The sequence below is a fragment of the Cynocephalus volans genome, chromosome 4, assembly GCF_027409185.1.
Source record: "Cynocephalus volans isolate mCynVol1 chromosome 4, mCynVol1.pri, whole genome shotgun sequence".
Lineage (NCBI taxonomy): Eukaryota > Metazoa > Chordata > Mammalia > Dermoptera > Cynocephalidae > Cynocephalus > Cynocephalus volans.
In genome coordinates this window covers 156482492-156494758 of record NC_084463.1, presented here as the reverse complement: position 1 = coordinate 156494758, position 12267 = coordinate 156482492, and the positions used below count along the sequence as shown (strand labels likewise).

Here is a 12267-nt window from a genome sequence, read left to right as displayed (position 1 = left end):
CGAGAGCAAGTCCTGAACCTGCTGGGTGCTTTTGCAGATGGTGCTGCCGACTGTGCTGTTTGCCAAAGCTTGCATCCTTGGTCCGGTAGTATCTGTTGTGCTGTGCTCAGCCTGACTGCAGGAGCGAGCAAATACTTCGGTCTATGGCAGGCCTCTCCCTGGGCAGAGGCGGTCTAGGGGCTGCTGCTGTGGAAGTGGGCCACGCCGGAGGCCTTCACACTACTAAGTCATTTCTGCGGTGGTGGACTACCACGTTTGTTCTCTGCCAGGCCTCGCATCAAGCCAGCATTTGCCTGCATTATCTTACTGAACCTCGTGTCAACCTGCGAAGGAGGTGTTGTTATACCCATTATACAGATGAAGAACCCTGAGGCTCAGGGAGGTTCCACTTGTGTGAGGTCCCACAGCTGGCAGGTGGCAGGGCCTGGATTCAGACTAGCTTTGTCTCACTGGAGCTGGTGACCTTAATGTGTTTCCTTTATCTTCATAATGTTACTCCTGCTTGTGGTAGACGCAGTTGGGTTTGCAGTGTGATAGCAGGGCTGTATCCCCGGGGTTCTGCTCCACCCCAGGGTCTTTGCAGTCTGCTGTTCCCCTGCTTCAGCTTTGAGACCAAGGGTTTTTGGAGCAGCAGGGTGAGGTGTGGACAGAGTGCAGGGTTGAATTTTGGCTCTGCCATTTGCCAGCTGTGACCTCCCTATCTTTCTTTTTCCCCATCTGCTTATGGGGCAACTGCTGCTGCTTCGTGTGATTAGGAGAGACTACACAGGTCAAAGTCACGTTGCAGGTGCTCAGGAACTGGTGGCCTCCATTGTGACACGACTAGCAGGGAGATCTTGTCTTTCTCACAGTCTCGCTCTGGACCAGTTGCTTCATGTCTCCGAGAGGGACTCGATTTGTGGGCCCCGCCCTGGCCTACTGGGCAGAGCTCTGTGGGTAGGGCTGGCACCTGCGTTGTCAGTGAGCTTTCATCAGGATTCAAGTGCACGTTGAAGTTTGGCAATCCCTGCTTAGAGGCTGGGAGCTGCATTTGGCCCTCAGTAGAGAACAAATAGTAGTGATGACTCTATTTGGATAGCATTTTATCAGTAGGATGACCATATAATTTGTCGTTTAAGCCAGGGGTCTTTTGAGCATGAAAGGGGATGCCAGAGACATAAATCAGGACTTTTCTGGCAAATGGGAGCATGTGGTCACTGTTTATGTCTCTCCTTTCATCTTTCTGACAACCCTAGGAGATACCATTTCCTTCCTATTACACATGGGGAACTAAGACCTGGAGAAGGTTGCTTCTGTCCATACAGCTAGAACTCTGATCCTTGATTCCAAAACGCCTTCTTGGCTGAATTGGCTCAGCCTAGCAGGGTGCTGGGGCGGGAGGGTTGTGGAGGATCCTAGACTTCTGTGATGTTGGAATCTTTTGAAAACTACCATTACCTTTGTCCTGGGAAAAAGCAACATTAAAGCTATAAAACGCACATCTAGGAAAGGTAAAAACCAGATAAAAATGGAGGATACTGTGAGCAGAAAAGAAGTGGGTGCTGGGTGTATTTGTGCTTCCTTTGCTCAGTCCCTGGGATTCCCTCCTGGGCCTGCTGGTGACCTGTCTGTCACACAGATGAACGATGGCCCTCTGGGCAGTGGCAGGGAGAGAACCGTTGATACCAGCTCTCTGTCAGAGCAGATTTGGGTCAGTCAATTGCCTTTCCTCCTGATTGTCTTGGGGGCCAATTTGGTGATTTTTTTCTCTGCTCCGATGAAGATATGCATGTGACAGTTGGTTTTTGTGACATGCGGAGAGGGCTGCAGTTGCAGAGAATACTTGAGGGAGACCTGAGGTTGTTGGTGTGCTAAATATAGCAAGCAGTGACACGCTTGAGCCTGTGGTGTTGAAGCCCGCAAAGCCCCCGTGTGTGGAGGTTGGTGTATTTCTGGTTCAGACAGAAATAGACACCCACCAGAGGGCACGATGGCACCAGCGCTTGCTAGTGGCCTTGGGCCAAATTTAGTCTCCGTCCTTGTTGCCTGGCCCCCTCCTCTGCCTTTTCCTGCCTGCTCCTTGGGGAGCTCCATCTAGCACCACGAGGAATTGTGATGTTGCCTTCTGGCAGCTGAATGCTTCCACACAGGCTGTTCTTCAGGGTTTGGGTGGAAGGAGCAGTTCCTTGGTGTCCCTGGGGAGAGAGGGTGGGCAGAGATCCAGGAATGTGCTTGCAGGGACCCTTGCCTCCTCGAGCCTCCCTGTGGAGTGATATTGTAGGAAAACTCCAGCTTGTCTTTGACCTATAACATGGATGGGCTTGGGGACCTGTTCCCCTTGAGCTGCCCCTTCTTCACTCTGGTGTCACTGTGTGTTCACAGGGAGAGATGGAGACTCTGAAAGACAAGACCCTGCAGGAGCTGGAGGAGATGCAGAATGACCCAGAGGCGATTGACCGGCTGGCGCTGGAGTCCCCTGAGGTAGAGGGAGGCCATCACAGGGCCCAAGAAAGGCTAGCACTTGGGACTTTTTAAGAGGCCCTATTTAAAGATGCTGGCTTATTGGGAGTTTTAGCCAAATTCATCTCCTTTTTCTGTGGACTTCACCCTGGTTTGGACCCAGCCAGAGGAACCCTGAGGTTTCAGGCCAGTTCCTGGGTCCTAGGGAATGCTAGAGAGTCCAGGGCCCCCGCATGGACTTGGACTCCTGGTACCTCCCGGGACTCAGATGCCCCAGGAGTCTCCACACTGTTCCAGCCTGAATTGAGGCAGTGCCTCAAAGCAATAGTATGGTTTTGTCCCCACCTTTCCCCAAGGCCTTGTGTGACCCTGAATCTCAGGTGATTCTAAGACTTCCAGGAGCCATTCTTGGCTGGGGATATAACTCATCTCCTATTTGATCCTGTTTCCCGTCATAAATGGCACCTGATCCTCTCCGTTCCTAATCACAGAGTCCTCGTGGGAATAACCACAACTCTCAGTCTGTACAGAGCTTTATGCTTAAAGGACTTCCCCTGCCCTCCCCGTCTCCTGTGACCCTGTGACTCCTCTGCAAGATGGGAGAGGTCAGGCAATGGGATGTGGCCACCACATAGTGGGGAATATCCACGGGCACCCCTGAGTGGCTTCAGCCTGCCTGCCCTCCTGCTCCTAACGTGGGAGAGAGACACGAACACAAATAATGCTGAGCTCATTTGATTAGTATTTGGAGTATATTTTTGCTTTCACTGAGGAACGGGTGTGGTGTGTCTCTTCCATGAACTCACAGTAGGTTAGAAAAAAGGAGAAAAATGCAGCTCCCTGTGCACCTTCTTCCTGCTTGCCCCTCCCCAGGGCACTTTCCTTGCTGTAGGATGCACAGCACCGATGTGTCCCCGGCCCCTGTCCTCACTTGTGCCCTTGTCGCTTGCCACCCATCCTTTACCCAAGTGAGGCATCTTTGCTAGGGTTGGGGGTGAGGGAGTATTGGGATGAAAAGGCCTCCTGGTGGATGAAGTGTGAGGAGGGGTACGAGGACTCCATGTGGCATGTCCACCCGTCCCAAGGCCTTGTCACTGTCCTCATCTGAGCAAGGACGTGAAGCAGAGTTTGTCCTGGGTAAGTGCCAAGGCCAACTCAATGGGTAATTAGGCTGTGAGTGCTGCCAGGGCCTGGCTCTTCCCTGGCCCGGGTGCCGGGCATAGCGCAGTCCTCATTCCTTAATCTTCCATGCAGTTGTCATGTGTCAGCAACGAGTGTTTCTTGAATCTGCTGTGAGCAGTGTTATGGGAATTCCAAGGCCTGCTTCTAAGGTGCACAGAGCTTCACAGAAACAGGCCTTTCCATAGCTATAATTAGTTGACTTCCAAGCTGAGCAGGCTGATAGCATCTATGAGCAAGCATAGAGTCACGGGAACGTAAGCAGAAGTGACCTCTTGGGCAGAAGGCAACTTGAATTTGTGGTGTGCAGCTGTGCCTGGCCAGTTGATTTGAATTCCCTGAGGGGAAAATGATCATGTGGGTCAGGTGGAAATGAAGTAGGGCAAGCTACTTAGACTGTCAAAAAACCTGGGATTAGCTTCTCCATCATGGGCTGTAAAGCAATAATGGAGTCATTGTAGAATTGTGGGAAGAGGTAGAGGCTCATTCAGTGTCAGTGGACACTTCTTGGAGGAGAGTTAGTAGGGGACACTTCTCTGTAAAGGAGTGTGGACGGTGGGGCCGAGGCAGGGTGGGGTACCCTTTGGGTTGGGTTTTAGGCTGCTTTACTGACCTCTTATCCGTGACTGGTGGAGGGCTTCATAGTGAACCCCTAGTGGAGAAAGGCTCGATGAGGCTGTCAGGAGAGGGGGCAGAAATGGGTAGGACAAGATCTGGGGGAGATACAGTGTAGACTTACTGGTTAAGACTCAGGGAAAAGGCAGTGGATGTATCTGAGGACCAGAGGATCTGTGGGGCTGGCCCTACAAGGGGTGCTGAGCAGGAGGGCCTGAGGCCTCCCATTCTGTGTCAGTCACGTAAGCAAAGAAAAGCCTCTGTGGCTAATAGAAATTAGAGTGAAACTCCCCAGTGGCTATGTCGCTGAGTCTGTGTGCTTGTCCGGTGGTTAAGAGGGTGTTTGTAGGGGCAAACCTGACAGCCTGGAAGTAGGACCAAGCTGTGCTCTGAATCCTGTGCAGAGTCGTGTCTTCTGGTGCCACATGGTGCTGTCAGTGTATTTCCACTGTCTCAGGGTGGTAGGTCTGGCTCTCCAGCAATCCTCTCAGTAAAGAGGACTCCTTGGTACATGGGTAGGGCTTAAGGTCACAGGACAGCTGGTAGGGCTTGCATGGCTTCTGGCTCGCTGGTTGGCAGCAAGGGAGGGCCTAGTGAGGGACAGAGTGCTCGGTGTGGGGAAGGGTTTTCAGCGGGGCACAGCCAGGGGCACGTCTGTGGTAGCCCTCCATTAACTCATCCACAGCTTCTCTGCAGGATATATGTGGCTTAGGAGGCAGGGACAAGTCTCTCCCGAATCAGTGTCATGGTCTTGCCCAGGGTCCTGGCTCTCCCACCCCACAGAAAACTTTTTTTGGGGTCTCATTGCCTTCCAGCCTGTGGGTGTGGCCTGGGCCACCTTAGTGCACTTTAGTAGGTCTCTGGACTCTGAAGCTTGGGGATAAGTGGTTGGGGCTTTTGGTCCCTTCCCTTCTAGAAACCCTCTGACTTTCCCATGTAATTGGCCCACCTCCTCCCTGGAGCTCTGCACACTCCATTCTGGCCCCCACACTTGTTCATCATGTGGCCTTGGGCAAGCTGTTAACCTCCAGTGCCAGTTCCCCATGTGTCCACCTCACAGCTGTTGGACTAAGGATTCAGTGAGGTGCCTGGGTCAGTGCTTTGCTCAGGGTTTGAACCCAGGTTCATCTGACTGTAGTTGAGAACTATTGCCCTGCTTTCCCCGAGGTGAGCAACGAGTTCCAGAAGCCCCTGGCCCAGCCTACAGGGAGGTGAGTCGTGGTGGTTCTTAGAGTTGGTTTTCCTGCTCTTTTAGGTCCAGGACCTGCAGCTAGAGCGGGAGATGGCACTGGCTACAAACCGGAGCCTGGCTGAGCAGAACCTGGAGTTCCAGAGTCCTCTGGAGATCAGCCGCTCAAACCTCTCGGACAAATACCAGGAGCTCCGGAAGCTTGTGGAGCGGTGCCAGGAGCAGAAGGCAAAGCTGGGTATGGTGGCTGGCCCTGGGAGTGTGCTCTGAGCAGCTCCCCTGTTAACTCAGGGTCCCTGTTGAAGGTCAGGCTGGGGAGAGCATCTGGAATAGTGCAGAAGAATAGATTCCTCCTGCCTTTCCCAGGACAGGAAAGGGCCAGCAGCTCCTGAGACTGGCTGTGTTCTGAGCCCTGTGCTAAGTGTTTTACATATGTTTTTTTTCATATAAGGGCAGGTACTGTTGTTCTCATTTATAGAATGAGAAAATGAGGCTCAGAGAGATTCAGGAGCTTAGCTAAGGCTGCCCAGCTAAAAATAGGTGGAGCTGGGATTGGAATCCAGAGCCTGCATCCTTTGCTGCTGCTGTCAGCTGAGCCAGCTCGACTGCCATGCTTACATAGCAAGTCCTGACCTCTGTGTCTAGGACTGGCCATCTGTGAAGTCAGGAGGTGCTGTCCTGGCCTTGACGGTGAGGGAGCTTGACACACAGACAGGATATGCAACTCCCTTGTGAGGCAGAACGGAGGGGGATCGGGTCGGTTGGGCCCTGCAGCCTGAGTCCTTTCCCTTCCCAGGCTGGCGTAGGGGAGACTGCTTGGCCAAGGGCTGGGCTGGGGTGGGCTGGGTTGGGTCGGGCTCTTCTCTGCTCAGAAAGGTGATCTGAAGAAACTGGACTCACAGGGCCCAACAGGCCCACCTGAAGGGGGACTCTGCAGTAGACCCCAGGGTGGGGGCTGGGCTTTGATGCACACGGAGGGCATGCTGAGTGCCTTTCCTGAACTCTCCAACACTGAATCAGGAAGCACTTTTGAAATGTCAACCTTTCTGCCCTTCTTTCCAGAGAAATTTTCTTCAGCCTTGCAGCCAGGGACCTTGTTGGACCTTCTGCAGATCGAAGGCATGAAGGTTGAAGAAGAGTCTGAGGTGAGGTGGTGTGTGACACTCTGTCTTTCTTGGATAGGGTGTTCCTGGAGCAAGAGACCTTGTAACGACAGCAAATATCTGCAGAGCATGACTCTAGAGCACTTTGGTTGATGGCAAAGACGGATAACATCATTAGTCCCAGTGGAGGGAGGCCCTTTTGGATTCAAATAACGGGCACCCAGTCCACTAACTGTAGCAGGAGTGGGTGGCTGATGGCAACACCTGGGGCAACTCACAGGCCCGGATGGAGGGCGGTGCAGCTGGAGCCACAAGGGACTGGAGTCAGCCCCCCCCTTCTCCTGCTTCCTGCTTCCCTCTGGGTATCTCTCCAGTCCCTGTGGGCAGACTGGCTCTCTGCTTCTGTGTGCTCTGGGGAGAAGCTTCCAGGTCCTCCCAGTCCTTGGGCTGGTGTGCATTAGCCCCTGAGTAGCATGCGTTCATCCAGTTACACACATACACATAGTGGCCATGATGGGCCTGGTGAGATGCCAGGGCGGGGGGACAGTGGTGACCATGGACAGATATAGTCCCTGCCCTCAAGAAGCTGACATTCTAGTGAGGGAGATAGAGAACAAACAAATGCACATGTGATGTCAGCAATGAGAAGGCCCTTGAAAAATTCCTGGATGGGGGCCAGGTGGGAGGGCTGCAGTGGAACTCCGAAGGGGGAAAGCGGGGGGTTCTTGATCCCTGTGGGCCTCTGTGGTCACTGGACCTTATGTCTTCTAGGCCATGGCTGAGAAGTTCCTGGAGGGCGAGGTGCCCTTGGAAACGTTTCTGGAGAACTTTTCCTCCATGAGGATGCTGTCCCACCTGCGCCGGGTGCGCGTGGAGAAACTCCAAGATTTGGTGAGGAAGCCCAGAGCTTCCCAGGAGCTGGCCGGCAGTGCCCCTCCATCCCGCCCACCACCCCCGCCTCGCCCAGCCTCCCAGGCGACACCCCCTATGGCCGAAGAGCCACCACTGCCATCAGTCACCCCTCCCTACCCTTTGCCCTACAGCCCATCTCCTGGCCTGCCTGTGGGTCCCACCGCCCAAGGAGCTCTGCCACCGGCCCCTTTCCCTGTGGTGTCCCAGCCCTCTGTCTCCTACGGTGGGCCTTTGGGTCCTGCTTACCCTTCAGCCCAGCCAGGACCAAGGGCTGCTGCGGGCTTCTCCTGGTCCCCACAGCGGAGCATGCCTCCCCGGCCAGGCTATTCCGTGGCCCAAACTGGTGCCTCTGGCCCCGGGTACCCCTTGGCAGGGGGCCAGACCCCCAGTCCTGGTTATCCTCAACAGTCCCCCTACCTCCCAGCAGGAAGAAGACCTCCCTACCCAATGCAGCTCCAGCTCCCAAGCTTCCCAGCACAGCCCCAGCCCTCAGTTCCCTTGCAGCCCCCGTATCCCCCAGGGCCCGCTCCTCCCTATGGCTTTCCACCACCTCAGGGGCCTGTCTGGCCTGGGTATTAGACACAGACAAGCTCCTGGCCCTCGGCCCCACCCTACCTCCACCCATACCACGACCTTTGGCCCACCCATCGCTGAGATTCGAGGTTAAATTGGAAGTGGAGTTGGTGCTTCCTGTGGACTTGCGTGGGTACATGGCGGCTTTAGGGTGACCTGGCTGGGAGTGTGCAAGCCCCCGAAAGGCACTGGGCAGTGTGACCAGGTTGGCCATGGCAGACGGTCACAGCACTTGTTGGCCTTCTGGATGGAGTTCCTCCTGGGAGCTCCTCCTTTCAGTGAGTGGCTTTAGCTTTTCTGGTGCTAGCCAGTCTGGGAGTCTAGTACCTCTCATGGGTGCCTGTGAGCATGAGCGCATGCACAGGTATGCAGGCAGTCTGCTTGTGCCTGCACTCAGGGACAGCAGAACCTGGTACAGAGTTATCTCGGTGAGGAGGTGGCCCCTGGTCTCAGGACCCTGCTCACGCCCTCCTGCTCCCCTGGGATTTGGCATGTTCGATGTGGAGCCTCGTGCCAAGGGATGCAGCTCTTTGTGTCTGTTTAGTCCATTTGAGGATGGTCTGCCTCATGTACCATGGCTAGGGTTGGAATGGAGGGAGAGAACAGAGGTAGGAAAAATGATGATTTTTAAGTCCTATAAAGCCATAATTTAACTCAAATAAGCTGATCTCAGACAAGCTTGTCCTGTGTGCTAGTTTAAACGACAGCAGCACCAGCACAGTGACAAGGCTAGGGAGTGTGAAGGTCAATCCCAGACCTTGCTTTACACTGGTTGGAGAATCTGGGTTCCCTGGCTGGAGGGAAGGGAGCAGCTGTAGCCCAAGAGACTATGGCCACAATGGGGCTCTTTTAGGAGTGGATGGTCGGGTCACCCCCCTAGCCACTCTCTTCTCTGGGACCCTCCACTTCTGGTTGACTTTTCTGAGGTCCAGCCATCCGTCCACTCCTTTAGTGCCTTGAATCTCATTCGAAAGCAGCCCCCTGCCCATTTCCTCCCTCTCTGGCTACCTTGATGTAATTCTCCCCCGCCCGCAATATCTCTCCTAAGACAGACATCAAAAGATGCCCTAACAGTCACTTCCCAAATGGTGCTTTCTAAAACACCATCACTATACTGGGGTCAGTTTCTCTGCACCTCTCTCATCTTCAGAATGTAAAGGGCAGAGGTTGTGACTCTGTGTCCCATGCAGCCCCAGCACATTATGGGGTTTTAGGCATGTTTGGCAATAAAAACTACACTAGACCAAAGGGGGTGTGAGGAATGAAGCATTAACTTGGTTGTTCCAGTTGTGAACCAGGTCGCAGGGCAGACCCTGGAGCTGCTATCGGTTAGGAAGTATGTGCCTTGAAATGTCCACTACCCAAGTACCCAGCATCTGGTGGGCCTGGGGGTGCTGGGGGCCAAGGAAGAAACTTGACCTTCTGGTGCTGCCCCCTCCCCAGCCCGCGTGCCATCACTAGGTGTGCGTGATGCTAGATTAGTGCTGCTGGTTCCTTACCAATTGTGCTTGCTTCTTGTAAGTTATTTATAAAGAGAAATCACTAATGGACTCTACTGGTTCCAGTGCTTGTGCACTGGATGAATGATCACCTGTATGTTTGTATAATTAATTGCCATAATAAACTTTGATGAATTACATGCAGTCTTGTGGCTCTGGTGGGTTTGAGAAGTGCAGATGTGGCTACTTGTGTGGGCCTTGATTTCTTCTGCAGCCTTCAGAATCATGCTCTATTGAAAGGCCTCTTTGGTTCATGTCCACAAAGCATCACCTATCTCGATGTCATCTCTTGAGCTGCTGCCCTCCCCTGCTCCTTTGCCCTCCAGACCTGGCTCTTCTAGCGTTTCCCTTTCCTTTCTTGCTCTTTGGTTTTCCTTCCAAGCCATTTTGCTGGAGCCCACGTTTGAGCCAGAAGCTGTGGCATGCAAGGCCACAGGATACCACCAGGGGGCGTGCGGGCCTCAGCCCAGCCTGGGAGGTACCTTCTGGGCTGGCAGGATCCGCTGCTTGCCGGCCTGTCCGTGACCCATCAGTTTCTAAACTGAGCCTGCAGTATGCTTAGAGGAGCAGCGAGCCAGTCTTCTGCCATGGCCCAGCCTGCCTCCCTCCCCAGTGTCATCCTGGCCTGTGATGCTGAACTAGTTGTGAGGAGCCCTGGGAGGACATCTTCGGCTTTCAGTGGAAGGGCAGCTTCGAGGGAGTCGGGAGACCAGGTTTCTAGTGGTCCCTCAAGTCAGCCCTTTTGCCTTTCCTCCCCTGCAAAGTGACAAGGGTAGGCTGCCTGTGGGTGATGTCCAGAGAGTCAGAGAATTGGTGATGGTAAATACTCAGCAGGGTGCCCTTGTGCTACACTTCCACATTCGTTATCTTGCAAATCCCTCAGTTTTAAATGGGGATGAAACTGCAGGGTGGGTGGTTCACTGACCAGGTTGTACAGCTTGGGGGGGCGGAGGCGGGACTTGGACCCAGGCCTGTCAGATCCCAGAGGCTGTAGGGGCTTCTCCACCGTGCCTTTGTGGTACCAGAAGTCTGTTCCAAGGACACAGCTGAGAGTTTCTGGGCTCCCTGCTGAACTCTGGCCTTGCCTTGCAAGTGTCCAGGGCTGAGGACATAGGACACCAGGGAGGGCTGGAAGAAAACCTGGCTTTGTAGGTAGAAGCTGAAAGTCTCACTGTGGGAGCACAATGGATGGATGCCAGAGTCGGGGCAAGGGGCATGGAGGGGCTGGCTTTCTAAGAGAGGACTGTCTTTGGCCTGCTCCGACTGGTCACTCAGCGTGCTCCTGGCTCTCTCTTCTTCCTGGGCCCGCACACCTTAGATCGTGCACACACATGGGCATTCCCATGCCTCCCTCCCTGCATCCCCATAAGATCACCGGGTGCCCTTTGCCAGACCACAGTGGGCCTCTGCTGCAGAGCTGGCTGCACAGAGACCGACTCTTACGTGTCCAATTTAGAGCCCCAAAGAAATTCCTGTCTTAGTGAAGACACTGCTGTGCTGGCTGGGATCCTTTCAACTGTCATGTCAGTTCTGTTTTATGCTCCCAGACCGCTGGATGCATGACAGCTTTGAAGTTGGACTTGTTTGAAGCTTGGTAGTGTAAGTGAGCTTTCCTTTGGGTCCTCAGCTTCCTTCACTTAACATGAGTATGTGCTAGAATCACACTCAGATACCTCCAAGAGTCGGCTGGGTAACATAATTTAGGAAGCAGGCTGGGATGTGGGGGACACACAGGAGAGCATGAGGGGCAGCTCCTGCTCTGCTCTAGCAGGTTGTCTTGGTGCAGGAATGGGAACCCCATGGTTGCCAAGGTTAAGCAGGGCATCCTCTACAGCTGAGGGTGACTGGCTCTATGAGTGGCTCATGGAGGAGCAGTGCTGACCCAGAGACCTGCGGTTGGGTCTACCAGCTAAGTTAGGAACTTGACAAAAACACCTTGAAGACTGGAATGGTTCCGGTTCAGTTGCATAACCAAACAGATCTTTCTGGAATGCGTCACCTAAGCCTACCACCATTTGGAAAGCAATTTTCTAAAGATGCTTTTCTCCTCTACTAAACTTTTTTTTTTTTAATGTAGGCCAGAGTTGCTTTGAGGCCACTGTACGGTGGCCAAACTACAGATTAGAGAGTTTTATCAGGAAAGGCATCAATAGGAGACCCTGGGCACCTCGCGTCCTTTGCTCCCCTGCGGAGCAGCCTCTTAGTTCCCTTCTGAGGAATGCCGTCACACCCACCAAGAATGGGAGGTAAACAGGTGTCCCTGTTTCTGGATTCCCAGCATGGTCTGCCGCCTGAGCTCTCAGAATGGAAGGCTTGGTTGGAGGGTGTTGGTGGGGGCTGTGTGCTGACCAGACCCTTCTGGGCATGCTGGCAGCCCCACCCCCCAGCTCCCCTGATTCTGTGAACACCACCCCATCCCCCATATCCTTCTAGTCACTCCCTTTTGCTCTTTTAGAGCTGACTTTTGACTTGGATCATTGACCTCTCTGCTCCCAGTAGATACAGTGCCAATTGTGTGGAAAACCCAAGGTGTGTCACTGTTCTGCTGCATCTCGATAGAGAGCTGCTTGATGCTGAAAGCTTAGTGACCCTGGCACAGCCTTTCCCTTTATTAGACCCTAGGTTCCTAACTAGATATCCTCCTCTGCTTGCAGTTAAGGAAATTGAGGCACTGCAGGATTAGGTATGTTTCTAGGATCTCCAAGAAGTAGAGGAGAATTTTTAGTCTTTTTTCTTTTTTTTTGGTGGCTGGTACTGA

The 12267-nt window shown here is 53.6% G+C and overlaps 1 protein-coding gene across 5 annotated transcripts in view; it reads left to right on the top strand.

Moving 5' to 3' along the window:
* The window catches only part of VPS37C (VPS37C subunit of ESCRT-I), a 31375-nt gene extending 21735 nt beyond the window's left edge, over nucleotides 1–9640 (top strand). For all 5 annotated transcript variants that reach the window (XM_063093561.1, XM_063093563.1, XM_063093565.1 and 2 more), the window contains 4 exons: nucleotides 2362–2460; nucleotides 5489–5660; nucleotides 6485–6567; nucleotides 7297–9640. In XM_063093561.1, the coding sequence (XP_062949631.1) occupies nucleotides 2368–2460; nucleotides 5489–5660; nucleotides 6485–6567; nucleotides 7297–8016 (1068 nt within the window). In that variant the 5' untranslated portion in view covers nucleotides 2362–2367 and the 3' untranslated portion in view covers nucleotides 8017–9640. The remainder of the gene's footprint in view (nucleotides 1–2361; nucleotides 2461–5488; nucleotides 5661–6484; nucleotides 6568–7296) is intronic.
* The last annotated feature ends 2627 nt before the right edge of the window (nucleotides 9641–12267 follow it).